Source organism: Nyctereutes procyonoides, unplaced genomic scaffold, assembly GCF_905146905.1.
Source record: "Nyctereutes procyonoides isolate TBG_1078 unplaced genomic scaffold, NYPRO_anot_genome, whole genome shotgun sequence".
NCBI classification, from domain to species: Eukaryota; Metazoa; Chordata; class Mammalia; order Carnivora; family Canidae; genus Nyctereutes; species Nyctereutes procyonoides.
In genome coordinates, this window is record NW_026575052.1 from 9,481,951 (window position 1) to 9,507,664 (window position 25,714).

At 39.5% G+C, this 25,714-nt stretch overlaps 1 protein-coding gene across 3 annotated transcripts in view; it reads right to left on the bottom strand.

The window, feature by feature from the left end:
- Positions 1–22,169, bottom strand: part of HNRNPR (heterogeneous nuclear ribonucleoprotein R) — a 31,510-nt gene extending 9,341 nt beyond the window's left edge. The window contains exons 1-7 of one of the 3 annotated variants that reach the window (XM_055331715.1): positions 22,023–22,169; positions 18,531–18,696; positions 16,138–16,256; positions 15,391–15,498; positions 12,305–12,418; positions 3,524–3,700; positions 1,796–1,931 (exon numbers count right to left, since the gene is read on the bottom strand). In XM_055331715.1, the coding sequence (XP_055187690.1) occupies positions 1,796–1,931; positions 3,524–3,700; positions 12,305–12,418; positions 15,391–15,498; positions 16,138–16,256; positions 18,531–18,687 (811 nt within the window). In that variant the 5' untranslated portion in view covers positions 18,688–18,696; positions 22,023–22,169. Of the gene's footprint in view, positions 1–1,795; positions 1,932–3,523; positions 3,701–12,304; positions 12,419–15,390; positions 15,499–16,137; positions 16,257–18,530; positions 18,700–22,022 lie in introns of all 3 variants that reach the window. The other 2 variants (XM_055331714.1, XM_055331716.1) reach the window with 2 other exon arrangements.
- Between the last annotated feature and the right edge of the window lie 3,545 nt (positions 22,170–25,714).

The following is a 25,714-nucleotide window of genomic DNA, read 5'->3' on the forward strand; positions in this document are numbered from 1 at the left end:
ACCACTCCCCAAATCTGTCTTCTCTACTTTCATATCTAATAATAAGAACCACCCCCTGGCTCTCAAGCAAGAAATTGAGGACTCATTCTTGATACTTCCTTTACTCCCCTACCCAATTTCAAGCCCATCTATTTCTTTCCACCTTCACGGCTATTACCCTAGTCCAATCTTCTGTCCGAACTACTGTGATACTAAGTGATTAGCTTGATTAGCTCCTACACTTAAACCCCTCTAAACCATTATCCATATAGCAGTGGGGATAATATTCTAAAAAAATCAAACAGATGTTACTCCCTGCTTGAGATCTTTAAATACCTTCTTGTTCTACAAAGAGTAAAATCTAAACTCCTTAAAAGGTCCACAAAAGCCTTGCCTACTTCATCTAATTCTACCTTTAATTCTACAGTAATTTTAACAACACTGGCCTTCTCTCAGTTGCTTTAATACATCAAGTTCTTTCTTGCCTCAGAGATTTGGCACATCTTGCTCTCTTAGAATGCATATCCCTCTGCTCTTTATATGCTACATCCTCCTCATTCTTCAGGGCTTGCTGGAAATGTCATCTTATCAGAAAAGCCTTCCATAACCATCAAAACAGGGATAGTAGCTATTCTCCAGCTAAGTATCCTTTATTTCCCTCTTCTCAGTGCTTACCACATTGTGTAAATATTTAATTTTTGGTCTTATCCTTTCCCAGAATGTAAGCTCTATAAGGGCAGAAAATAGATCTTATTCACCATTGCATCCCAGCACACAGCACAATGCCACCACTTTAATAGGCACTGGATAAATACCTGCTGAAGGAATGAATAAATGGATAAGAAGCCAAAAAGGAGCTGACAGATAATAAAGAGATGAGATCAAAGAACTGCACTATTAGAGGCATGTGCCCAACACAACTGCGATGGATGGTGGCAGTGGTTACAAAGGAGAACACTAGAAATCAAGATTTTGGAGTGGATAGAATCTCTGGCAGCAAGCTCCAGAATGTTCTCTGGATGTGGGGGAGCTGAAGTAAAGAACTGGAGATGAGGTAGTCTTAGAACTAGGAGGCTAGGGGACTGGATGGTCCATCCACTTACATCTCAAAGGTACTACTAAGTCAATTTAGGGCAGAAGAGAAAGACTATGAGCCAAAAGCAATCTTCAATTAATGGGAGATGAATCCAGAAGAGCAATAGGTGACAGCATCAAAGAAAGAGAATGGACAGTATATATGGATGACAAAATCGTGTTTTTTATGAGGGCAAGTAATGGTCTAAATCAGTATTTCGTTTTTTCTTAAACCACAGCTAGCATCAGAGAATCTCTATCCACGTTTAAAAAATAAATAAATAAAACGGAATAGGAAAAATTACGCCAGATCGTGAAAGTACAGTTTTGTTAAATAAATGTATATGGACCTGTGATGTAAAATGAACTTCTCAATCAATTCCATGGATTTAGAACTGGAGATTTTGAAAAATCTGATCTAGACAAGGTAACAGAAAGGAGGATAAAAACTTATCCTCTTGGCCCTAAAGCACAATGGATGTCAGGAAGCCTTCATTGGAGGGCTACAGGACAAAGACTCTGGCAAAACCTAAAGATTAATGAAGGTACAGACAGGGACATTCCAATAAATTAAGGATATAATGGAACATGCTTAGACCAAACCACTGTAAAGCAGAAAGGAGGCAACTTAGACACTGAAGATTTGAATTTTTAGATTAATATATACCTCCTTTTTTTGTACTTGTAAATAGTACCACAGATCTCCCAAAACTAACTTCTACTAAATACATTTTTGTTTTACCTGTGACTTTACTGAATTCTTCCAGAATGTTTTCTTTAGTCTTATTCTTCGGAATTGATCCAACAAAAAGCCTGTTGTTTGCCACAGAAATGCACACTCCAAGGTGTTTACCAGGGCGAATTTCATAGCTGTCACACTGCAGGGAAGAAAAGAACCAGATACCCCACAACCATCCCAAACTCAGGACAACTGATCTCAATCTAAAAATTTAACAATTTAAGGTCAAACACTTCTTGCTTCACAAACTCACCGAGTTCCCTCATGCTTACCATTATATAAATGTGTATTTTAAAACTTGTTATGGTCTCTCATCTTAGTTTGGTTAACTTTTACTGTTCTTCTGAACATAAATGACTCAGTTATTCATTTTATTTTTAAAAATATCTTATTGTCATATTTCAATGTTATCTATCTGAAAAATTTTCCAGAGAATTTCAGAAAAAGTACTCAAGACTGATCATTCAAGGTCCTTAGAGATAAAATTAGATACAGATAAGCCAAAAGCAAAATAACAATGAAGAGTTAACTATGTATAATCAATAAAGAGAAATTCAGAAAAATTTCACATTCTACACAAACACAGTGTTCTGAATGTAAACATGAAAAGTTTTAAACTGCATATCAAACACAATACCTTCAAAATCATATGAAATGACAGGAAAGAAAAAAGGCTTTCTTTAAATCACTATGGTGGTGGTGGTAGTTTCCTTAGCTTCTTAGGCTTTAACATCACTTACCCATTAGCTTACTAAAAGATACATGATTATTAAAAAATAAAAATCATCCATGTGTTGCCAAAAATTAGGAAATAAAACTTTGAAAACTTCTCAATAAAAACAAGTTGGAAGCAAAAGTTCTTAATAAAAACTAAAATCTGGGTTAAGCTAGAAGTGGAACTAATTGAGAAGTGATTAATGAAACCAAAAGCCCTGGTGAAAGAGGTACCCATTTTAGAAGGACTGGAAATAGACAAAGTGAGGCTTTTAGATGTATGCAAAGAGTATGCAAAAACAATGACAGTCATTTTAAGTTACTGAGATGGTAGTACCAATACAGGTGTGAAGAAATTTACACAACTCTGTTACAACGTACTACTACTACTAATACTATTATACTATTAAGTACAAAGGGTAAAAGGAAATTACTAGATTACAGAAGACGGGCCTCTCAAATAGTAAAAAAGGAGAGAAAGAGTGAAGACAGAGAAGACTGAAGGGCCTGTAAACAAAAGATAGAAAGAACAGGCAAAAACTTAGAAAATAAACTATGATTATTAGGCTGTAACAAAAATAGTCTCAATCATTTCCTGAATTGTGTCATAAAAGAGTCACTGTCACCCAGTTATGTTCCCCAGAATCCATCCCAACCTTCATTACACTTTTCGGAATCTTGTCCTAAAGTTTAACAGTAACAATTCACATCTTTTTTGCCTGAAATCTAAAGAGGGAACTGCAGAAGCCAAATATTCAAAAGAAACTTTAGATATAACCAATCTAATAAATAACTTACTCAAATTATGGGAGATTTTCTCTAACACATTATTTCTTTGGGTATTTTCATTCCTTTTTACTCTTATAATCAGGAAAAATAGAACAAAGATCACATATCAAATGTATCAACATCTAATCATTCAAAGCAAAAACGAAAGAAAATGAAACAATGTTAACTGCAAACATTTTTAATTGAGGTGATTTACCACTAGACAGTGGGTATTTGTTTATCACATACCAGTTTAACAGCTTCTTGTGCAGCTTCCTTTCCACAGAAGGTAATAAATGCATACCCTCTGTTCTGACCAGACAGTGGATCCATCATAAGACGTAGATCCCAAATGGGACCAGCCTTTTCAAAAAGGGGTACCAACTCATCCTCATATAAATCTCTTGGTATTTTACCTACAAACACCTGAAATAAAATCTCGGTATTAAAATCCCAAAGTAAGCATTTTAGAGCCATAAAGCCGAACTACCTTACTTCTAAGGGACTAGGGGAACAAAGATAGCTAAGGAGGAATGAGGACAATTTAAATCTTTAGGAGTTAACTATAACATTTATTATAATGACCTTAGGATCATTAACATAGAACAATATTCCACACTGAAAAATGGAAATTAATGTGAGTGTGCAAAATCTGTCCAACTAAATTTTTTATTTTTATAGTTTACCTTTTTTTCACAATAACACAGAATAAATGGCATGTACGTATCTTTGGGAAATATATCTGCATTTTCATAAAAACAGTTATTATTTTTTTAAAGATTTATTTGAGAATGAGGGTGAGAGGGAGAGCAAGTGAGCATAAGTAGGGGGGAGGGGCACAGAGAGAGAGAGAGAGAGAAGCAGGCTCCTCCCTGAGCAAGGAGCCCTATGTGGGGCTCAATCCCAGGATCATGACCTGAGCTAAAGGAGGCCGCTTGACTAACTGAGCTACCCAGGTGCCCCTAAAAACAGTAACTGAATAAAGACTGAAGTGGTCTTCCTCAAGTTTTTTAAACTCTAGGGGCACCTGGGTGTCACAGTCAGAACATCTGACTCTTGATTTCAGCTAGATTGGGATCTCAGGGTCATGAGATCAAGTCCTGCAATGGGCTCCGCTTCAATACGGAATCTGCTTAAGTTTCTCTCTTCTTCTGCCCCTCCACCCTACATGCACATTCTCTCTCCTCCTCAAATAAATAAATCTTTAAAAAATTACTAAAAAAATTATGTAATAAGGATTAAATTATAATATACAATGTTAGAATTAAACAATCAAAAACCTTCTCAGTATTTAATATCAGACCACAATTTTCTTCAAGTTTCCACCATGTCGGCAACATTAAAGATGGATCTTTTATGTTAAAACATTTGCAATCTACACACAGTCTTTTTTTAAAGATTTATTTCTTGGGCAGCCCGGGTGGCTCAGCGGTTTTGCTCTGCCTTCAGCCCAGGGCGTGATCCTGGGGTCCTGGGATCGAGTACCACATTGGGCTCCCTGCATGGAGCCTGCTTCTCCCTATGCCTGTGTCTCTACCTCTCTGTTTCTCATGAATAAATAAATAAAATCTTTTAAAAAATAAATAAAGATTTATTTCTTTGAGAGAAAGAGAAAGAGAGAGAGAGCAAGTGAGGGAGAGAATCTCAAGCAGACTCCATTGAGCAGGGAGCCTGCCAGGCTCCGCCTCACAACCCTTAGACCATGACCTGAGCAAAACCAAGAGTCAGACACTTAACTGACAGAGCCACCTAGGCGCCCCCAAACACAGCCATAAAGATTAAGTCAGTGTCTGCATTAGAGATGAATTTTATGGTGAAACTCCTCTACATCAACACTTCATATTCTGAAAAATGACCTGATTAATGATACAGCAATCCAAAAGATGCCCAAATATTACTGGATATTAAGTTTCTGATAACCATAACAGTTAAGCCCATTTCTTCTAACCACATTCTTCTGGAAATAATTGCCAACTTTTATTTCTTCACCTCCCCTATTTTGCTCAGTATATCCTTCCAAACATGCCAAATCTCCCATAACACAACAATATGCAAACAAGAAACCTTTGTTCATTTATCTTTTCTTTCACTTTCAAATGCTTTGAACACATGGTCATGTCTGTTTTATTTCACTCCTGTAGTTATCCAACACATCTACCATATCCTTAGCACTGTGTAGCTACAAAGAAGTAAAAGACATCTAAGGCATCATCTGTGCGGTATCCTTACAGAACCATCTTTCTAACAAAAACTCACTCTGGAGGGCCCTTGGCATCTACACTCTCTTTTACTAGAACACTGGCTTCTTCCTCTAATGCTTAAGCTGTATGCCCAAATGTCACTAATGAACTTCAAATGACTAAATTCAAGTTTTTTCTTCCTCAGTCTCATCTTGTCTTCTCCATAAGTGTTAACAATGGTGATGCTGCCTCCTAAAGATTTTCTTCTCTTCAATTTTTAGAACCCCTGGTCTAGCCTGGTCTTTTCACCTTTAATTATTTCTCTATTTTTGTTTTTTAATATAGATATGTACATATAGATATGAATGTGTATCTGAATACTAATAATGGGTTTATCAATGCATGAAAAAATGAATTTTATTTTTTTCTGTAATATTTCCTAAATATTCTACCATAGATATAATAGATCTATAACAAATGTTTCTTTTTTTTTTTAATTTATTTATTTATGATAGTCACAGAGAGAGAGAGAGGCAGAGACATAGGCAGAGGGAGAAGCAGGCTCCATGTACCGGGAGCCCGATGTGGGATTCGATCCCGGGTCTCCAGGATCGCGCCCTGGGCCAAAGGCAGGCGCCGAACCGCTGCGCCACCCAGGGATCCCAACAAATGTTTCTTTTTTCTAAAAATCAAAATAAGTAAAACCCACCCTTGTCAACCAGTTTCTCTGATTTCCTCATTTCTCTTGGGAGAACCTAATTTCTGCTGCTCCCTCTATCCCTCATGATGATCAAGGAAATAATACTTTAAACAAAAATCTCTGATACTTTAAACCCCTCCCATTCCTATCCATACCCAATTAATCTTCTAAATATCAGCTTGAAGTTGTTCCAATAAATAATACCTAGCTTATACAGGAACTAACTTCCAAACTACTCATAGAACATGTCCAAACTTTTCATGAAACATGGAATTCCCTATAAGTTGAACACACATGCTATGTATTTTTCTAAGTTCTAGTGATAGAGTGAATATCACAAACAAGATCTAAGCATTCATGAGGCTTATACATTATATATAGAGATAAAAGTTTTTAAAAATAAATATGATTTCAAGAGGTATTAAAGGCTAAGAAAAATAAAAGGAAAGGGAATAATGAAAAGAGGTTGTATTTTAATTAGGAGAATCTCCCTGAACAGGTAAATTTGAACTGAGACCTAGAGCAGAAAATTAAGTAAAAAATATGAGGAAAGAGCATTCAAAGGTAAAGAACAACTACACAAAGATGGAAGTACACTTGATATATGTGATCAACAGCAAACAGGACAGTGACTGGGAAAAAACGGTCCACATGGGAGACAGTGCTGGGAAAGAGAACAGTGGCCAGATAGATTAAGTTACACCATGTTAGGAGTTTGCATTTTATTCCAAATGTGTTGGGAAGATATTGGAGAGTTCTAAACTGACCAGTGACTAGGTATGACATGTTCTCAAAGGTTAGCAGCTAGGTAGAAAATAGATTTTATGGGGAACCAGTCAGATTCACAAGGCAATCCAGGCATGGGATGATGGCAGCATAGAGTAACAGGTTAATAACTATGAAAGTAGGAAGGATGTTGAGAAATAGTTGAGTTTTAAGTTACGTTGGGTTCAAATCTACACTTTAGGAGCAGCCTGGGTGGCTCAGCGGTTTAGCGCTGCCTTTGGCCTGGGGCCTGATCCTGGAGACTTGGGATCAAGTCCCACGTAGGGCTCACTGCATGGAGCCTGCTTCTCCCTCTGCCTGTGTCTCTGCCTCTCTCTCTCTCTCTCTGTCTCTTATGAATGAATAAATAAAATCTTAAAAAAAAATGCAGAAGAGCCAGCTCCTTGCACTCTATATATAAAGTATCATTTGAATGTTACAAGTCTAACTTACAGATTCCCTGTAAGAATACTGTTTTACTTAAGAAAAAAAACCGACAAATCTGCGGTCAACAATATTATAATCAGTGGGGTCCAAGAAAAAACAGGTTAAAAATACTGGTTTACTGAGAAGCTGGATATGGCTTCATTTCAAGATCAGTTTAACACAGGACACTTAAATAACTTAAAAAGGCTAAAAATTAACAGTATTCAAAACTAAGCATCATTCCTTCAAGTTTCTAAGCTCAATTTTTAATTAACTAAAACAAAATAGAAACGTTTTCCTTTTCTTAACTTGTTGATGCCTGAGCCATTTTGGCTCTGTATGAACTGTTCAGAGTAAGCGCTCAGGCATATAGAGGTAAGTCTCCCCCTGCCTCTATTAGAACAGAATCTAATGAATACCATAACAGCAGTTCTTTCTTTACTCACTAAGCATCAGGGCTTGAAAATAGTTTTGGTTGTCTACTATCAAATACTCTAATAGTAATAGAGAAAGCCCTCTGAGGCTCTGGAAGGAAAGAGGCAGCAGTTTAGTCTTTTGAGTATCTATCTACCAGGGCTCTTCCATTATCCAGCTCCTATTAGCTATTTTGCAAACACAGCAGCTCTTCCCTATACATAATTCAAATTCAGGTACTACTAAGTCATATACTTCTACAACTCTGTTAAATACACTGGTTCTCTAAAACTTCCATTAGTTAAAATACCAAAGAATTAAATCTCAATCTATCATTTCCTTCGAATTCCTCTACAAAACATCAGTGATAGGCTGTTTAAAAAAATAATTTCTTGGGCAGCCCGGGTGGCTCAACGGTTTAGTGCTGCCTTCAGCCCGTGGCGTCATCCCAGGAACCCGGGATGGAGTCCCACGTCGGGCTCCCTGCAGGGAGCCTGCTTCCCCCTGTACCTGTGTCTCTACCTCTCTCTCCCTGTCTCTCGTGAATAAATAAAGTCTTAAAAAATAAAAATTTCTTATTATAATGGAAACAAATAAAAGCAGAGGCTGCTAACCAAAATAGATATATAGTGCCAGCTGAAGAATACAAAGATACCATAACCAAACTAGATCTGAGGTCCCAGACAGACAAAAATACCTTCAAAATTAATACCTATCTTTCTTATATATTTCTTTTTTCTTCTTGTATGTTTCTTATCTCAGGATAATACTTAGAAACAATTTCTGTAAAGAAGTGCTCCTTTATAGGGTTAATTTACAGATTTTACTAAGATGAAACCTTGGTCTTCTCATAATTTGTCAGTCTCAAGCACTGACACTAATTTTAACTTCCTCAATCAAGAGCTAAAATTTTTTAATGAGTATAGGGGCACCTGGGTGGCTCAGCCAGCTAAGTGTCTGTCTTTGGCTCAGGTCCTGATCCCAGAGTCCTGGGATCAAGCCCTGCATCAGGGAGCCTGCCTCTCCCTCTCCCCACCACCACTCATGCTCTCTCATACTCTCTCTCAAATAAATAAAGTCGTTTAAAACATGACTAGTGAAACATATAAAGAACAAAAACTTAAACCTCACTACATCAAAAATGACACCAACTAAAACCAACTTATTTATTAAATTAGCAACCCAGCATATGAAAAACCTGTTTTTCTGATTTCTTAAAACTTTAATTTTAGGGGCACCTGGGCAACTCAATCAGTTAAGTGTCTGACTCTTGGTTTCAGCTCAGGTCATGATCTCATGGGTCATGGAGTGGGCTTGAAGATTCTCCCCCTCTGCTTCTCCCCGACTTGCACACCTGCCCCCCTCTCTCTAAAATAAATAAATCTTTAAAAAACCAAAATTTTCAACAAAAAATTTCCAACAAGTATAGGCCAAATCTCCTAGAATTTAACTTTATGGGAAGAATCCAAACCTTTACACTAAGATTTGGTTGTAACTAACTGCTTGATAGGAGTGGTTTAGGCTCATAAAGGATTTCACTGCAAAGTTATTTGCTGTATGCCACAATAATCAACATACAGGAAAAAGCATCTTTCTCCTAAAAAGACAATGCAATATAAGAAAATATGCATATTTTACAATTAGGATACCAACTTTGTTTCTAATTGGATACTCAAAATAGTTTGTTCTATTAAATTGTTCAAATGCTTTAAGTGAAATCTTAAAAGAGCACTAACAAACTCGTTTCTTATCTATATAAAACAAAGATAAATCTCCAGAGGTGGGTCACTCAGTTAAGCATCTGCCTTTGGCTCAAGTCCTATTGGGATAGCACCACACGTGGGGTTCCCTGCTCAGCGCAAAGTCTCCTTCTCCCTTTGCTTCTCTCCCCAGCTTGTGCTCTAATAAATAAAATCTTAATAAAAACTTAAAACTCTTAAAAAGTCTCCACTAATGAGCTCATTAATAAAACCAATCTAAAAGGGACACCTGAGTGGCTCAGTGGTTGGGCATCTGCTTCCAGCTGAGGGAGTGATCCTAGAGTCCCAGGATCGAGTCCCACATCGGGCTCCCCCAAAGCATGAAGCCTGCTTCTCCCTCTGCCTATGTCTCTGTCTCTCTTTCTCTGTGTCTCTCATGAATAAAGAAATAATAAAAAATCTAAAAAAAAAAAAAAATCTAATGGACTAAAAAAGTTTATTTTTATAATTATGAAATAGATGCACCCAACTAATTTTATACCAGGCTATGCTGGACATTGGAAAGAACATTAACAATATCACACAGACTTAATTTTTATTCCTAAGGATTTTATAACTAAAGAAATAAAACTATTCCATTTTTAATTTATTTTATAAGAGGGTTTAAGTAAGCAAACAATTTAAAACCATTTGAAAAAAATACATATGGCATAGTTTGAGTAAGAAAGTTGAACTATATATATATATATTGTTTAAAAGTAACTAAAATGTAAATGAAATCTGCAAGAGTTCAAAATCTAAGCAGAACATTAAAAAACGAAGGATGGGGGGATCCCTGGGTGGCGCAGTGGTTTAGCGCCTGCCTTTGGCCCAGGGCGCGATCCTGGAGACCCGGGATCGAGTCCCACGTCGGGCTCCCGGTGCATGGAGCCTGCTTCTCCCTCTGCCAGTGTCTCTGCCTCTCTCTCTCTCTGTGTGTGACTATCATAAATAAATAAAAATTAAAAAATAAAATAAAATAAAAAATAAAAAATAAAATAAAATAAAATAAAATAAAATAAAATAAAATAAAATAAAATAAAATAAAATAAAATAAAATAAAAACGAAGGATGGCTTTAGGCATCTGGCTGGCTCAGTCAGTAGTGCAACTCCTGATCTCAGGGTTGTGAGTTTGAGCCCCACTTTGGTATAGATTACTTAAAAATAAAAAATAATATAAAAATAAAGAGAGAGAGAGACCAAAATACTACTTATTGTATACTATGTTTCAATGACATTTGCTCCTTTAACAAACTTAGATGGCTTGCCTTCCAATTCCAACTCTACCAATATACCAATAATTATGGAACATTAAGTAATTTAGAATATTTTTTAAGAGACTCGAAACAATAATATGTAGCTGATTTAAGTATCATGAAAAATAAAAATTCTGAGTCTCCTTTAATACTGATAAATATTGAGAAATAGAATATTAACTATAATAATGCTTGAAAGAATTTCAGGAAACAAAGACCAAGGAATGTAAACTCTATGTAAAGAGAATACACTGGAATTATTTCTGATATAAATCTAAAAAGTGCTGTTAACTGGTGATGTCTTTACTCACAAACTACAAATAATAATAATAATCTCCGCTTTTGGCTACCTGAAAGACACCAGACAAGGAGTGCCTGCATGGTTCACAGATCCCAGGTCCTCCCCCTTTGCCCCACCCCCTGCTTGCACTCTCTCTCAATAAATAAAATCTTTAAATAAAAAGAAAAAAAAAGAAAGACATGAGATCAGAAAAGACCCTGCCGTAAATTTATATTTTAGCACAGTTTTGACCATTTAAAGGATTAGAATTGGTGAGGCGTTTGGGTGGTATAGTCAGTTAAGAGTCCAACTCTTGGTTTTGGCTCAGGTCATAATCTCAGGGTTGTGACATCAAGCCCTGCGTCAGGCTCTGCACTAGCATGAGTCTCTTGGGACTCTCTCTGCGCCCTCCCTGCCCCTGTGCATGTGCACACTCTCTTTCTCTGAAATAAATAAATCTTTAAAAAGTAGACTTGACAATCAGAGAAGGACAAACATTATATGATCTCATTCATTTGGAGAATATAAAGGGGAAAGGAGAGAAAATGAGTGGGAAATACCAGAGAGGGAGACAGAACATGAGAGATTCCTAACTCTGGGAAACGAATAAGGGGTAGTGGAAAGGGAGTGGCGGGGGGTGGGGGTGACTGGGTGACAGGCACTGAGGGGGGCACTTGATGGGATGAGCACTGGGTGTTATGCTATATGTTGGCAAATTGAACTCCAAAAAAAAAAAAAAAGTAGACTTGACTAACAAAGTATGAAGAACCTTTCATAAAGGCATAGATGGAGGAGAAACTGCATCTTTGCTCAGACCAATGTGCTTGAACTTTTATCTGATTCTACATCCTTCCCTTGTGTAACCCAATTTCATCAATAAATCTCTCAGCAAATACTGAGTACCCTTTATGTGATGGGGAGAAGGCCAAGGAGGGAGGACAAGCACTGTTCAAAATTACTGATATAAAACAAAAACAGAATAAAGTAACTGCTTCTCCTTAGTAACCTCAACCCCAGCACCTAAAATAGGGTTGCTGTTTGCATGGTTTTAGCAACCCGTTCCAAGAACTCTACATTCCTTTACCAAGTGTTTGAGTATCTACTAGTCACATGGTTCTTGCTTATGACTACAGTAAAATACAAATGGATATCCAAAGAAAATAATTATAGCTAAATTTTGAAAAGAATCAAGTACTCTTCTCCATCACACAATAGACAGAATAATTTACAAACCAGAAAGATTTTGGCAAGCAGCTGAAGAACACTTACTTCTGTTCCAATTCCAGGTTGCACACCAGAGTATACACTGTCTGGTGGAGGACCCCCATACTTCCTCTGTCCTGTGGTTACATCCAGAGTATAGCCAGTCCTCTCAAGCAATGCCTAAAGATAATGATGCATCTGTTTATACTTGAATATTGTATCACACATCAGTATATTAATCTTTTCCGAAAGATACCCCAACATCTTAGGCTATGTATCTTAGTTACATAAAATAGTGTCAAAATTCATACTGGTACCACTCACACATTTTGCTCCCACTTCATTTCACTGCTCCTTTCCATATATTTAATGGAAACAACTGTAGACATATTAAATCTCTAAGCGCGCAACAGCTTTTTCATATGAATGAAAACAGAAAAATGGGGCAAGGATTATTAAATGTGACATAAGCTGGCCCCAGGCTACCCATTCATACTTATATACTCATTATTCCTCATTTTGCGTTCTTCTCTATTTCAATGAGAGAGCCTTCCTTCACTAGTTCCCATTACATACCATACTTGTGATTCTTTTCAAATAAAATGTTCTCTACCCTTAAAAAATCAAAAGTCCGGGGAGCCCCGGTGGTGCAGCGGTTTAGCGCTGCCTGCAGCCCAGGGCGTAATCCTGGAGACCCCGGATCAAGTCCCATGTCAGGCTTCCTGCATGGAGCCCGCTTCTCTCTCTGCCTGTCTCTCTCTCTCTCTCTCTGAATGAATAAATAAGTAAATCTTAAAAAAAAAAAAAAAATCCAAAGTCCTACCTCCTTCATGCAGCTTCTCATTCACTATTCCTCACATCTTCCTATGACTTTATATTATAGTCAAGTAATTTAACCTTTATTTTGTTTAATTCTTTTGTTTTGTACTCCTTCTGCATCTATAGCTCTGTAAGAACCAGACACATTTCTCACACGACACAGACTCAAAATATTTGCCAATTATCAAATGAGTATACTCAGGTTTCAAAAAACAAAACCATAATGTTTCCGGATTACCAACCTTCTTCACATTATAGATATCAAGAGATCTCTTGATAGAGATAGGAGAATGGAGAGAATGGAGAAAAGTTCTTCCCTAAGAAAAGCTCTTGCCCCTTGAGAGGCCCGCAGAGCAGACACAATGGGGAAAAAAAATGAAATCTACTTAAAAAGGCAAGAATTTTATACTTCATGTTTTAAAAAATTAGATGGTCCCTAACCAGCTAGATGACTCAACTTATGATTTTTCGACTTCAGAATGGTATGAAAGTGGTACACATTCAGTAGAAATCACACTTCAAATTTTGATTTTTGATCTTTTCCAGGGCTAGCAATATACAGGACAATACCCTCGTGACACTGGGGAATGGCAGGCAGGCTTAGCTCCCAATCAACCACAAGGGTAAAACAACCAATGCACTTACAACCATTCTCTATCCATACCTACCACTGTTTTTCACTGTCAATACCGAACTTTATAAACTACAAGAGATATCCAACACTTCATTATAAAATGCACTTTGCGTTAGGTGATTTCACCCAACTATAGGCTAATGTAAGTGTTTGAAGCACGTTTAAGGTAGTCTAGGCTAAAAAAACATAATAATAAGGTAGTCTAGGCTATAATGTTTGGCAGGTTAAGTGTTATTAGGTAGACTTTCAACTTAGGATATTTCATCAACCTCGGGTGGGTTTATCTGGACATAATACCATCCTAAGATGAGGAAGATTTATACACAATGTCAAAGCAACAAGAGATATTAGACATCACCAAGTTTAGTGCCTTCAAAAGTATCTTTGGAGAAACCCTGAGATGCCAGAGTCACCTTAGGGTTCTCTATTTTTCTAACTTTGACACAAAAAGAGCTGCTCTAATCTTAAAACAGAAATTACTCCTAATATAGAATATACACACAACATCTATGTATTACATTTCGACACATGACTTGTCTAAAATGTAATATACATGTATCATACATACAATATATACCTTACCAAAAGCAAAGATCCAGCTTTAGGGAAGTAACATAGGCCTATTCAATACATTAAGTTTAAAAAAAAAAAACTATTATGTCAAACAGAATTTTCACATATATTTATTTTAAAAATGAAAGAATGGGGTAGCCCCGATGGCGCAGCGGTTTAGTGCCACCTGCAGCCCAGGGTGTGATCCTGGAGACCAGGGATCGAGTCCCATGTCAGGTTCCCTGCATGGAGCCTGCTTCTCCCTCTGCCTGTGTCTCTGCCTCTCTTTCTTTGTCTCTCATGAATAAATAAAATATTTAAAAAAAAAATAAAATAAAAAAATAAAAATGTAAGAATGGGTTATGCCATTTTACAGATGAGGGGAAAAGGTACAAAGGAGCTCTATGTAACTATTATATGACAGAAACTACAAGTTCTATTTCCTATCTAAAACAAAACAAAACAGTACAAACAACTTCATTAAACAGCTATTTAAATCTGAAAAGTCTATCACTGTGGCAAAACATCAATATCCACCTAAATAAGGAATTAAGTTCACTGGTCTTTCACCAAAAGCCCTACATTTACCTTGCAGAACAGCTTATCTAAATAATAATAATAGAAATTGGTGCTAGTTACACAGTTCTTGCACATTCCAGGCATTACTCTAAGCATCTGAAATATCTTAATTGCTTTAATCCTCACAACTCTATGGGAATAGGTACCTATTCCTATGTCCAGTTTACAAATAATGAAACTGAGGTAAATAAAAATTCAGAAGAAGAAAAGTAGTTATAAAACACCTCTTTACCAAAAAGAGAAAAAAAAAGAGAAAGTGCTTAGAAACAACCAAACCAAGAGACATGACTAAGTTAATCTAAAAAGCTATTATCAGAATCATCAATAAACATGTATCATTCATTCATAGCCAGAACAAGTAATGAAGCCAGGGTCTGAATTAGGGTTTTCTGCCAAATATACAACTGAATGTTTGCTCCCCAAATTGTGTAATTTTCCTTAAATTATCTCATTTCCATGCACTAGCTTAAAAAAAATGGAACTATAAAAACTGTATCTAAGAAACATGAAAAGAAACAATCTCATCATTAAACTTATTATCATTACAACTACCCAAGTCAAGTTTTACCTTAATCTTTGCTTCATCGGGTCCTTTTGTGGACTCTTGCACCTTGCTCCCCTGTTTCTCCCTTTGCCTGTAGGTCTTCATAACTCCACATAAAAATGCACTTTTGTTCTAGAACAGGCAAGTAATTCAATGAAAAAGAATCACCAGGAGTCACTGAAGGGTCAAATATATAATTAATTTATAATTTCAAAAGACCAGTATTTTAACAAAATATTTACTCATTTATTCACTCGAGTATTTGCTGGGTGGTTACTATGTGCCAGGAACTGGAGCAGACAGCAGTAAGATAGCCAAGACCTCGGGAGCTTACCTTCCACACTGGCAAAACAGTCTTCCACTAGCAGATATTCAAATGCATCTGGCCTATATTTGCCAGGCATTCCAAAAACAATTCCTCCTACCTACATTATTTTCCTCCAAGATAATAAACAAGATCAGATAACCCAAAAATGTTTAAAATCTGAATAATTTAAATCCATAAAAACCTAGTAATAACAATCAGCAAACCGACTTCGATTTTAAGTTTTTAAAGTAACTTACTGCAAAAAAGTAAGGTGAGATTTTTACTTTACAGTTGTGTTTCTGAGAACTCTGCCGTAAGTGGGTCTTTTTTTCTTTAAACTAATTTTTTTTAAACAGAAGCAGAGGTGGTCACAAACAAAAATCCCTTGTCTTCAGGGAAAAAAGTAATGGTAAAGTAATATCAGATCATTAGCTGTTCAAAGGCATTTCTAGTAATAGCCTTACCTGAACATGTGATAAGTCACTTTCCTTGAACTGTTGTAGTACAGACAGAGCTCCTTCTTCATTAAATTCCCTGAGAGCATCAATTGCTCTTTCATCAAGATCGACATAAGCTACCAATCCTAAAAATTAAATTGAAAAGGAGTAATGTTATTGCAACAAAGCGGATAACCTAAACTGTGCTATCAACGCTTAACCAAGAATTGTTATATTCAGCACTATTACTAACAAACTAGGTTTTCATTTAATATGCATATAGGCAGCTACACAACTACTCTACAGAAACGTCAAGAGTACAAATATGAAAGTAAAAGATAAAATGTCAAACATGAATTTCAAGCCCTATAAACATGAACTTCAATCCCCACATCCCACAAAAAACCCACAAAAATCCTAGTCCCATTTCCCCTCCCCTCCTGAAAAACTGGAAGTTAAATCTGATGTACACAGTGTACTACAGATTAAGGATTAATATAACAAAATCTGATTTGTTAGAATGGTAAGCATACACTATATTCCCCAAGGATCAATCTTCAAATTATATGGACTGTTGTAGTTGTTGCTAACCACACAAGAGGTGGGAGAAAAAGAGAAACCATTTGTACTAAATAATTCTTTCCACTCTCCAAAAGGTATCAAAGGCTTTCCCTCCTTAGCACCAAAGAGAAAATGAAATGCATTTATCTGAGCATCTACTTTGCTGCAATCAGAATGTGGAAAGGCATAATTTTAAACTCTTCTACAAATGCAAGTGCAGCTTGATTAATCAATTCTGAAAGTCGTATTTTTAGGCATTTTTTTTTTTTTGTTCTTCTGATGTGTCAAGCTGAGGTTTAAAAGATGCTGTGGCATTCACAACACTGTCAATAATGACTTTTCTTCAAATGGCATTAAGAACTTTACTATGGACTTACAAGTAAACTATACAGAAAATATTTGCACTGAATTCTATTCATAATAGTATATTAACTGCACACAGAACATCTACTCAGTTTAAGATGTAATTTCTTAAGTCTGTTAAGTTTCTGTTGTATTTCTCTCTAAGGAATATATTTCAGAATTGATCCAATGTAAAATAGAAATATTTGGCAGATTAAAACCCCAACTCCATATGAACTAACATCAAAAGTGACTCCATTTTAATAAAGCCAAAAAGAACTTTACTCCATACAATAAATATTTTTTTTAACTGTAATGCCATTTGTAAAGTTACTTTAAGAAAATGTTGCCATGATTTGTTTTAACAGCTCAAAATGAGCATGCCTAAATATTTGGAGTTTTCTTACTTCCAAAATTCCATACCACCACCCAAAGCCACAACTCAGGACACCCATCAATCCATTCTGTCAATCCAACCCTACACCCAAACCATCAGCCTCTTATCAATAACAAAACACTCTACAAGAGAGCATCCCTGAGCAAATCACTGCCAATACTCTATGGCAGAATGTCACAGAAAGTTCCTGAGGACTGATTTTTCAAATGGAACCATCACCCAGGAGTCATTTTTAGAAAGTCATTTTAACGTCTAAAATTATCCTAAGCTTCTCAGATTTGAAAAAATTTAAGGACAAAAAAAAAAAAAAAGATATTTGTTACTACAGTACTTAAGACACATTTGTGAAACAATTCAATACTCTCTCCCAGAATCTGGATAGGCACACAAAACACAGAGGAAGAAAGTTTCCATCTATGGCCCCAAAGGGGGAGGACACATTTATTTATGAACAACACTCCCTAAGGGTAAATATTTCTCTCCCTCTTTAAAACTTCAAACCACTTACAACCAACCATATTAAGATATTCAAATTTGCTTAAGCACTTATCCATAGGACTTCGAGATTTTTTTTTTAAAAAGCAGCTGTTACAAACCGAACACTTCCAGATTACTGAGAGATGTGGATTTCTGTCTATTAGGAACTAGACAGGCCACAAGCTCTCAAGGAGTCTGACATTTATTATCGTTTCAGACAATACGGTCTAACCAGTCCTCTTATTATGCCACCTAATCAGACCTAAGCGGATTTAACAATCACTTTAAGAAGCTAACAGTAGAAAAGTAAAAGCAAAATGATGACTGATTTAGAATTAAGAAAACAACGTAAAATTTGGTATGTGGAAACATACATTTTAATTGGTGGTAAATCTAAGACAAATTGATGTACTGTTCTGGAAACAACTAAGACTGCATATTCAACACTAAGAAGGCTTCAAAATAATGAAATAAGAATATCAAAGTCAAACCCAATATGCCCTCCATGAAGGGAAAGTAACAAACATTCAGCTCTACATAGATCAGAAACAGTATTATTTAACCTTAAAAAAAAATCTATAAAATTCAAAGTGGTTTGCCCTCACTTTCATAACCAGTCAGAAACAAGAAATGCATATTATACCTGTCTGAAATATTTCATCAAGTCTTTCTGCCACCTTCTGTGGGAGGCCTGCCTCTATCAGTGTCTTGTAGTGTTCTGTGTGAGTTACACTGGAAGTATCCATTGGTTCTTCCTCTTCTTTTAACTGTACCGCATTACCATTCACCTGATTAGCCATTTTATTATGCTGCTGGAAAAAATTCAGGAGCTATATTACATTAAGCCAGAAATAACTAGTTTGTAGGACAATGCATGATTTATCTAAACTAATTTGTATACATGCTGCTAATAAACTCTATCAAAATAATATTATATGCCTTTTGTGATGTATCTGACCTAAATTTGCATCCTGTAAAACCATAGAAAATGTACATGGAAGCATTAGATCTTTAAGGAACTTCATGTACACAGGGTTAAAAAAAAAAAAAAAAGCTTGAATTCACTGAAGGTAGAATTGCTGATTAACAAATGCAGCTGTTGTGTCCTGACAAGCATATCAACAAATCACCACAAAATCCTAAAAAGCCCATCAGCTCTCAATTCTTATACAGTTTTTAAAAGTTTGATTTAGAAACAGAATGAACGCCCACAGACCACTCAAAGTTTAAGGACTTTCAAATTTTCCTAGTTCTGCTTCAAATCTAGGGTAGGTGTGAGATAAATGCTCTGCTGTCTCTAGTTCAACATGCTGGTGGTTTGGGTTTTCTCCGCCTCACTTAAAAACAAACAAAAAAAACACACAACTTGACATTAATTTTTGCTCTAAAATTAATTCACTATTCCCATTCACAGATTTAAAAGAAAAAATGACCAAGTTTAAAAGCTAAACGATTGTTTTAAGTCCACGTAAAATAAAAAGTGAGCTATAATCGAGGTTGCTTCTTTAAAAAAAAAAAGTACATATTGAATTTTTCATATCAGTAAAATAAAGCTGCAAAAACATATTGAAGAATGGACAGCTAACTTTTTCCAAATAGTTTCAACAAACATTACCTAGTTAGGGTAAACTTAGGTCAGATGTCTCAGATCAACCTACCCAAATTATTTTGTATGTTCAACCTGTATACAATGCTGAAATGGACCAACTCCCTGAAGAGAGAGATTAGATTAAAAAGAAAAAAAAAAAAAAAAAAAAAAAAAAACCATACAAGGCCAGTCTCCATACTGCCTCAAAAGACAGAGAATTAAAGTACAGTTGTCTGTGGTGAATGTGATGAAGATAATAAGCAGAATAAAGACACTGCAACAAATACTGAAATAGAGGACATGAAGGTGGATCTCAAGAAGAAGCCGGCATTTCTTGATGAATCTCAAGGTACCTACTGAGGTATAAGGAAAATACAAGCTTCCTAAAAACACTAAAACTCTCAAGATAACCACACTTCCAGATTGCTTGTAACCACTGTGCAAATGCACCAGGTGCAGTTTTCTGACCTAAAACAACTTTTCATTTCAAAGTCCACTGATACTTAGTTGAAGTTAATGAAAAAGGGAGGAAGACTGAGGGGAAGGAGGTAATAGAAGGAAGAGAGGAAAATGGAGAAAGGGTTATTCTGAAAATAAGATAAACATCATGACTTCTTATGATTACAAAACATTAAGATTGATAGCCCACTACTGTCTATACAGACGCAGACTCTGGTTAAACTTTGGGTGGAGAAATGTTTCTCAAGGCAAGCCTCAAATTCTGATGAACTGGCAAAAACGAAAACATTCGAAACTGGCACACTTTTCATCAAGAAACTACTTACAGTGTAAGATGAATACGTTTACTGATTAACACAACCTACTTCTATAGAGATGCACCCTAAAGTCCAAAATCTCTTTGTGAACATATAGTTCTGCTTTCCCACGCTCCCCCACCCCCAAATACAACCGTAAGATCATCAGAAGTCAAAAGTTCTCAGTATCACAAGACCCTTACAGTATGGCACCTGGGAATACTATTAGTCACAGAAAGAAAGCAAATTTTTAACAGGAAAGTTCAATGAACACCTGCTAAGGTGGTATGTTTTGTTTTGTTTTTTTAAAAGTATGTGTAAAGCAAAAAGACAAGTTGTGTATTAAGCACAAGACAGAAATATTTATGACTGCCATTTCATTGCAAAGGCTCTCCTACAAGTTGATTTCTGAAATTGGGTTGAAATTGTCAAAAAGTTGGTAAACTTTAACAACAGCCAAAAAAAAAAAAAAAAGGTAAAATAATTAGATTCCAGAAAATAAAACCTTTCAGATTTCAGATCAAGGAAAAACCTCTCTCTCTTCAAGCCAAATACAATGTGCTCATTTAAAAAAAAAAAAAAAAGAAATTTTTTTTTTTTTTTTTTTTTGGAGAACGTTTAAAACTCTTGTGTCAATTGAACACAATGCCACAACAGCCAAACCATATTTCTGGATGCAGCAAATATCCTGTGACTGGAGTCATTTGATCTAAGCATTTTTGCAAAAACAACAACAAAAAAAAAACAAAAACAAAAAGGAGACGTTTTAAATGAGATTTTTAAAGGGCTGCTGGGAGATTTTTTTTTGGGGGGGGGGAGTCGGCACTGGCCCCTCCCTGACTTCTTCTGAACACCTCTGTGCAAAATTCTCCGTATGAAGACACGGGCTTTACAAGAACCAACGAGATGGAGGGTAACGGTCATCTCCTGGGTCAGGAGCGTCAAGCCCTTATCCTACGACTGACTCCTGAGGCATAAACTCGGCCTCTCTCGAGGGCAGCAGAAATCTCACAGCTCAGTGCGAAAGGACGGAACCTTTCCAAGAACCCCTCGGCCTTAAGTTTCACGTTTTTGGCAACACGGTCAGAAGAAAAAGAATCGCCTCCAACGGAGCGCGCCTCTGACATTCTCGGAATTAGTGCATCTCAGGCGCCGCCTGAAGCCTAAGTTTCACGGCCTCTAATAGTCATTTTTTCCTTCAAATCTCGGCTCGCAGCATGCAGAGTGGGGGAGGGGAGGGAGGCTTCCTACACGAATCGGCCCTCGGGCTCCGGCTCGCACAAAAGTTTTCTGGCCGCTCAGGTAGCCCCGGGGTGTGCATCCCGCCCTCGGCCCGGCCCACCCCACCCCCTCGGGCCCGTCCCGATCCGCAGCACGTCCCCCTCGCGGCTAGGCCTGCGGGCACCGCGGCGAAGCGGCTCCGGACCCGGAGCGCAGCAGCCCCGGGGCCGCGCGGGCTTCCCAGGCCGCCGGACGGGGCCGGCCGCGTGGAGCGGCGGGCGGAGGCGGGAAAAACGCGGCGGGCCCCGGCAGGCCGGGCCGCGGGGGCCGGGGGCCGGCGGGGCGGGGGCAGGATGAGCAAGGGCGAGGAGGCGCCTCCGCGGGGCTGGGCCCTCCGCTGCGCCGCCGGACGAGGCCGAAGCCGCCCCCAGCCCATCCCCACCCCCACCCCCACCCTGGGGCCTCGGAGCGAAAACGAAACTGGGGCCGAGGCGCCGAGCCCGGGCTGGGCCCCCGTCGGGTCGGATCGGGGCTCCCGGCCCCTCCCCCCACGGGCCGGCGCGAGACTCACCAGGGCAGAGCTGGGGCCGCCGGCCAGGCCCGTGAGAATCAGCGCGAGGCGCTTTGAAAACGACTAGAAATGGCGCGCGCGCCACCCCCTCCCCCCCTCATGGACAGAGACGCGATCCCGGCAGCACGCGGGGTTTCCCGGAACTGCTTCCAGGGACTCCGAGCGGCCGGGCAATCACGTCGCGCGGCGGCCTGAGGGGCGGCTCGGCCGCCCAATCGGAACGAGAACAAGGGGCTCACGCTGGACGACGGGGGAGCCAATCGCCGAAGCCGTCGGCTGAGCCAATGAGGGAGCTCAGCGCCGCCGGCTGGGGCGCCTCCGGGGCGGGGGCAGGAACACAAAGGGGTCTGTGGTGGAGCCCCGCGGAGAGGCGAGGCGGCTGGGGCGCCGGGCCCTGAGGGGCCGGGGCTCTTCGCTTCTCGTCAGCCGCCGGGACGAGACCGAGACCGAGACGCCAGGCCCCACGCCGCGTGGCCGCCTCGGAGCCCCGCCCCCGCCGCCCGCCGCCCGCCGCGGCCTCGCGGCCCTCCCGCCCCTCCGCCGGCGCCGCGGCGTCCCTAATCCCCCCTAGCGCCGCCGCCTCCGCCTCCGCCTCCGCCGCCGCCGGCGATTCCCCCCCGGACACGCCCACCGCCACGCGGTCGGGCCTCCTCCTGGCGCAGCTGGTGGCTCCGCTTGGAACGCGACTTGAGGACGGTGTGGCCGGCCGTGCGGCTGGAGAGTCTCCCGTGGAAGAGCCTCCCTGGGAGCGACCGGGCGCCTGTCCGTCCCCCCCGCCACCCCCGACTCCCTCCACACAGCGTTGGGGCCGCTCAGAACGGGAGGGAAAATCGCTAACGTGGGCACGACCCAGGAGCGCGGTGAACCCGCAGACGCCGGAGTGGGGAGCATCTCCCCCACACGCTTTGCAGCTAATGTGTATGAAGAAGTGAGGCGGATTATGTGCGTCTGTGGAGCCAAAAGAGCGGCGCGGGCAGACGCGCCCAGTCCCCGAGGAGGCGGGTTCCTGTTGTTCCTAAGGCCCGTTTTCACCCCGCAGCCTTTGCTTGCTGTCGCCTCCGTCCGAACCTCCCTCCTCACGCAACCTCCGCAGCTCGCTGCTGTGGAGCCAGTGCCTCCCCGCCCCTCCCCTCGTAGGGGCTGGACAAGCTCGGGCAGCGGCCTGCGGGCTCTCCAGGTTCACTGAAGTTTCCCAGAACCTATGAGCCCAAAATTACTTAGTAAAAACCCACTATGGGGGGCCCCGAGTGGCACAGCGGTCAGGCATCCGACTCTTGGCTTTGGCTCAAATGGTGATCTCTGCGTGGTGGGCTTGAGACTCTCTCTCTCTCCCTCTCTCTCTCTCTCTCTCTCAAATCATGTCTTTTCAAAAACCACCGATGTGCCCAGTACCGAGCAAATAACGTCTCGGTGGATTCAAGTTTTGTGTAACCGGTTGTGAAAGTTACACGACTGCTGGGATCTTTTGGAGAATATAAAAGGATTCATACAAATCGAGGGACGGAGCACTGGGAGGGCATGGTAGACATGAGAGATCTCAAGGCTTAAACCTTATTAGACTCTAGCTCAAGGGTTCTTAACTTTTGTTTGTTTTTTGTTTTTGTTTTTGTTTAGTGCTATTTGCACCAGTGCGTACAGTCTGGTACGGGGTATGGATCTCTTCTAGATTTTTGTTTGTTTGTTTGTTTGTAAGATTTTCTTTATTTGGGAGAGCACATGAGCAGGGGGAGGGGCAGAGGCAGAGGGAGAAGCAGACGCCCCGCTGAGCAGGAAGCCTGCCGTGGGACTCTATCCCAGGACCTCAGGAAGCCAGACGCTAAACCGATTGAGCCACCCAGGTGCCCCCTTCTTCTGGATTTTGAAACAAAATATATTAGCATTGCAAAAGAAACCTTATATTGAAATACAATAGGGAATATATTTTAAGAACAGATTTCTGATACAAATTTTTTTTAAGATTTATTTATTTATTCAGGAGAGACACACTGAGAGAGAGAGGCAGAGACATAGAGGGAGAAGCAGGTTCCTCACAGGGAGCCTGATGTGGGACTCGATCCTGGATCCCAGGATCCTGACCTGAGCTGAAGGCAGGTGCCCAACCGCTGAGCCACGCAGGCGTCCCACAATTTTTTTCTTTATTAAGACGCTAACTGTCAAGATCTTGCCGCAGAACAAGTAACTACTGAAATTTTAAAGCGGTGATGAGATGATATTCAAGATGTCCGTGATAACTATAATGTGATATGAAAATGCCTGTGATCTCTACTGGTGACAGAGTGAAAGGTACTGCTAATTCTACTGTGATTCGTTGCTTGCATTCACAATGTGGGGAAATGCTAAGTTTCAGTTGGACATCAGTGAAAATGAAGATGCTATTTTGAGAGGCGCCTCAGTGGCTCAGTCAGGTAAGTGTCTGACCTCAGCTTAGATCCTGATCTCCTGGTCCTGGGATCTAGCTCAGAAGGGAGTCTGCTTCTCCCTCTCCCTCCGCCCCCATCCTCCCACCCTGCTCATGCGTGCACATGAGCTTTCTCTTTCTCTCAAAGTCTTTTGAAAAAAATATTAGTATACTCCACCTTTTCAGACCAACTATCTTGATTTTTTTTATTTTGGAAAATATAGTCATTGGAGCTTTACATTTCAAAAAAAATGTGTGTGTGAGAGACAGAAATAATTTGATATTCCACAAATATCTATCTGTGCTCTCTGCAGACAAATCACCGTGTTAAAAGTAGGGAATTATAAAATGAATGAAACACAATCTCTGTGCTCCAAGAGCTTACATTCAAGCTGACAAAGTGGGCCAAATACATAAACATAATTTTAAAATGAACTGTTAGGGAGCACTCCAGCTACATCCCTAATCTTTTGAGATTAGGTAACAGTGCAGCCAGGACATTTTACAACCCTTACCTGTTACAGACCAAACCTGTAGTCTGAGCTGATAATTAATAACATGCTTTTGCTTATTAAAACAATTACAGGGTACCAGGATATTCAAATTGAACCTTTGACTTTTATGACTTAAAACCTGAAGTTAACAGAGAATGTTTAAAATTATTAACCCTTCTTACTGGATCCTTAGATCAATCTAATTTTTTTTATTTTAAATTATTTATTTATGATAGTCACACACAGAGAGAAAGAGAGGCAGAGACACCGGCAGAGGGAGAAGCAGGCTCCATGCACCAGGAACCCGACGTGGGATTCGATCCCGGGTCTCCAGGATCGTGCCCTAGGCCAAAGGCAGGCGCCAAACCGCTGCACCACCCAGGGATCCCTGGATCCTTAGATCAATCTAAATCATATTTTTCTCTTTTATAACACTGAGTCTATCCTTCAGACTTTGAACACAATTGCATCAGTTAAGCCTCTTCAAAATGCCTTCACTTGCCTCTAACAAGGACAAGCTATCCTAGCCACAGTTGAAAGGCACAGGTAGGGGAACGGAACAAAGAAGCATAGGAATAAAGAGAGAAAAATGAAAAACAAATACCATATGTAGCATATTTTAGGAAGGACATCACTAACCAGTCCTTGCCAACATTAGATGCCAAGAGTCCTCTCCTCAGGTTTTTGTTTTTTTTTTAATTTTTTAAATTCTTATTTATTTATGATAGTCACAGAGATAGAGAGAGAGAGAGAGAGAGAGAGAGAGAGAGGCAGAGACACAGGCAGAGAGAGGAGCAGGC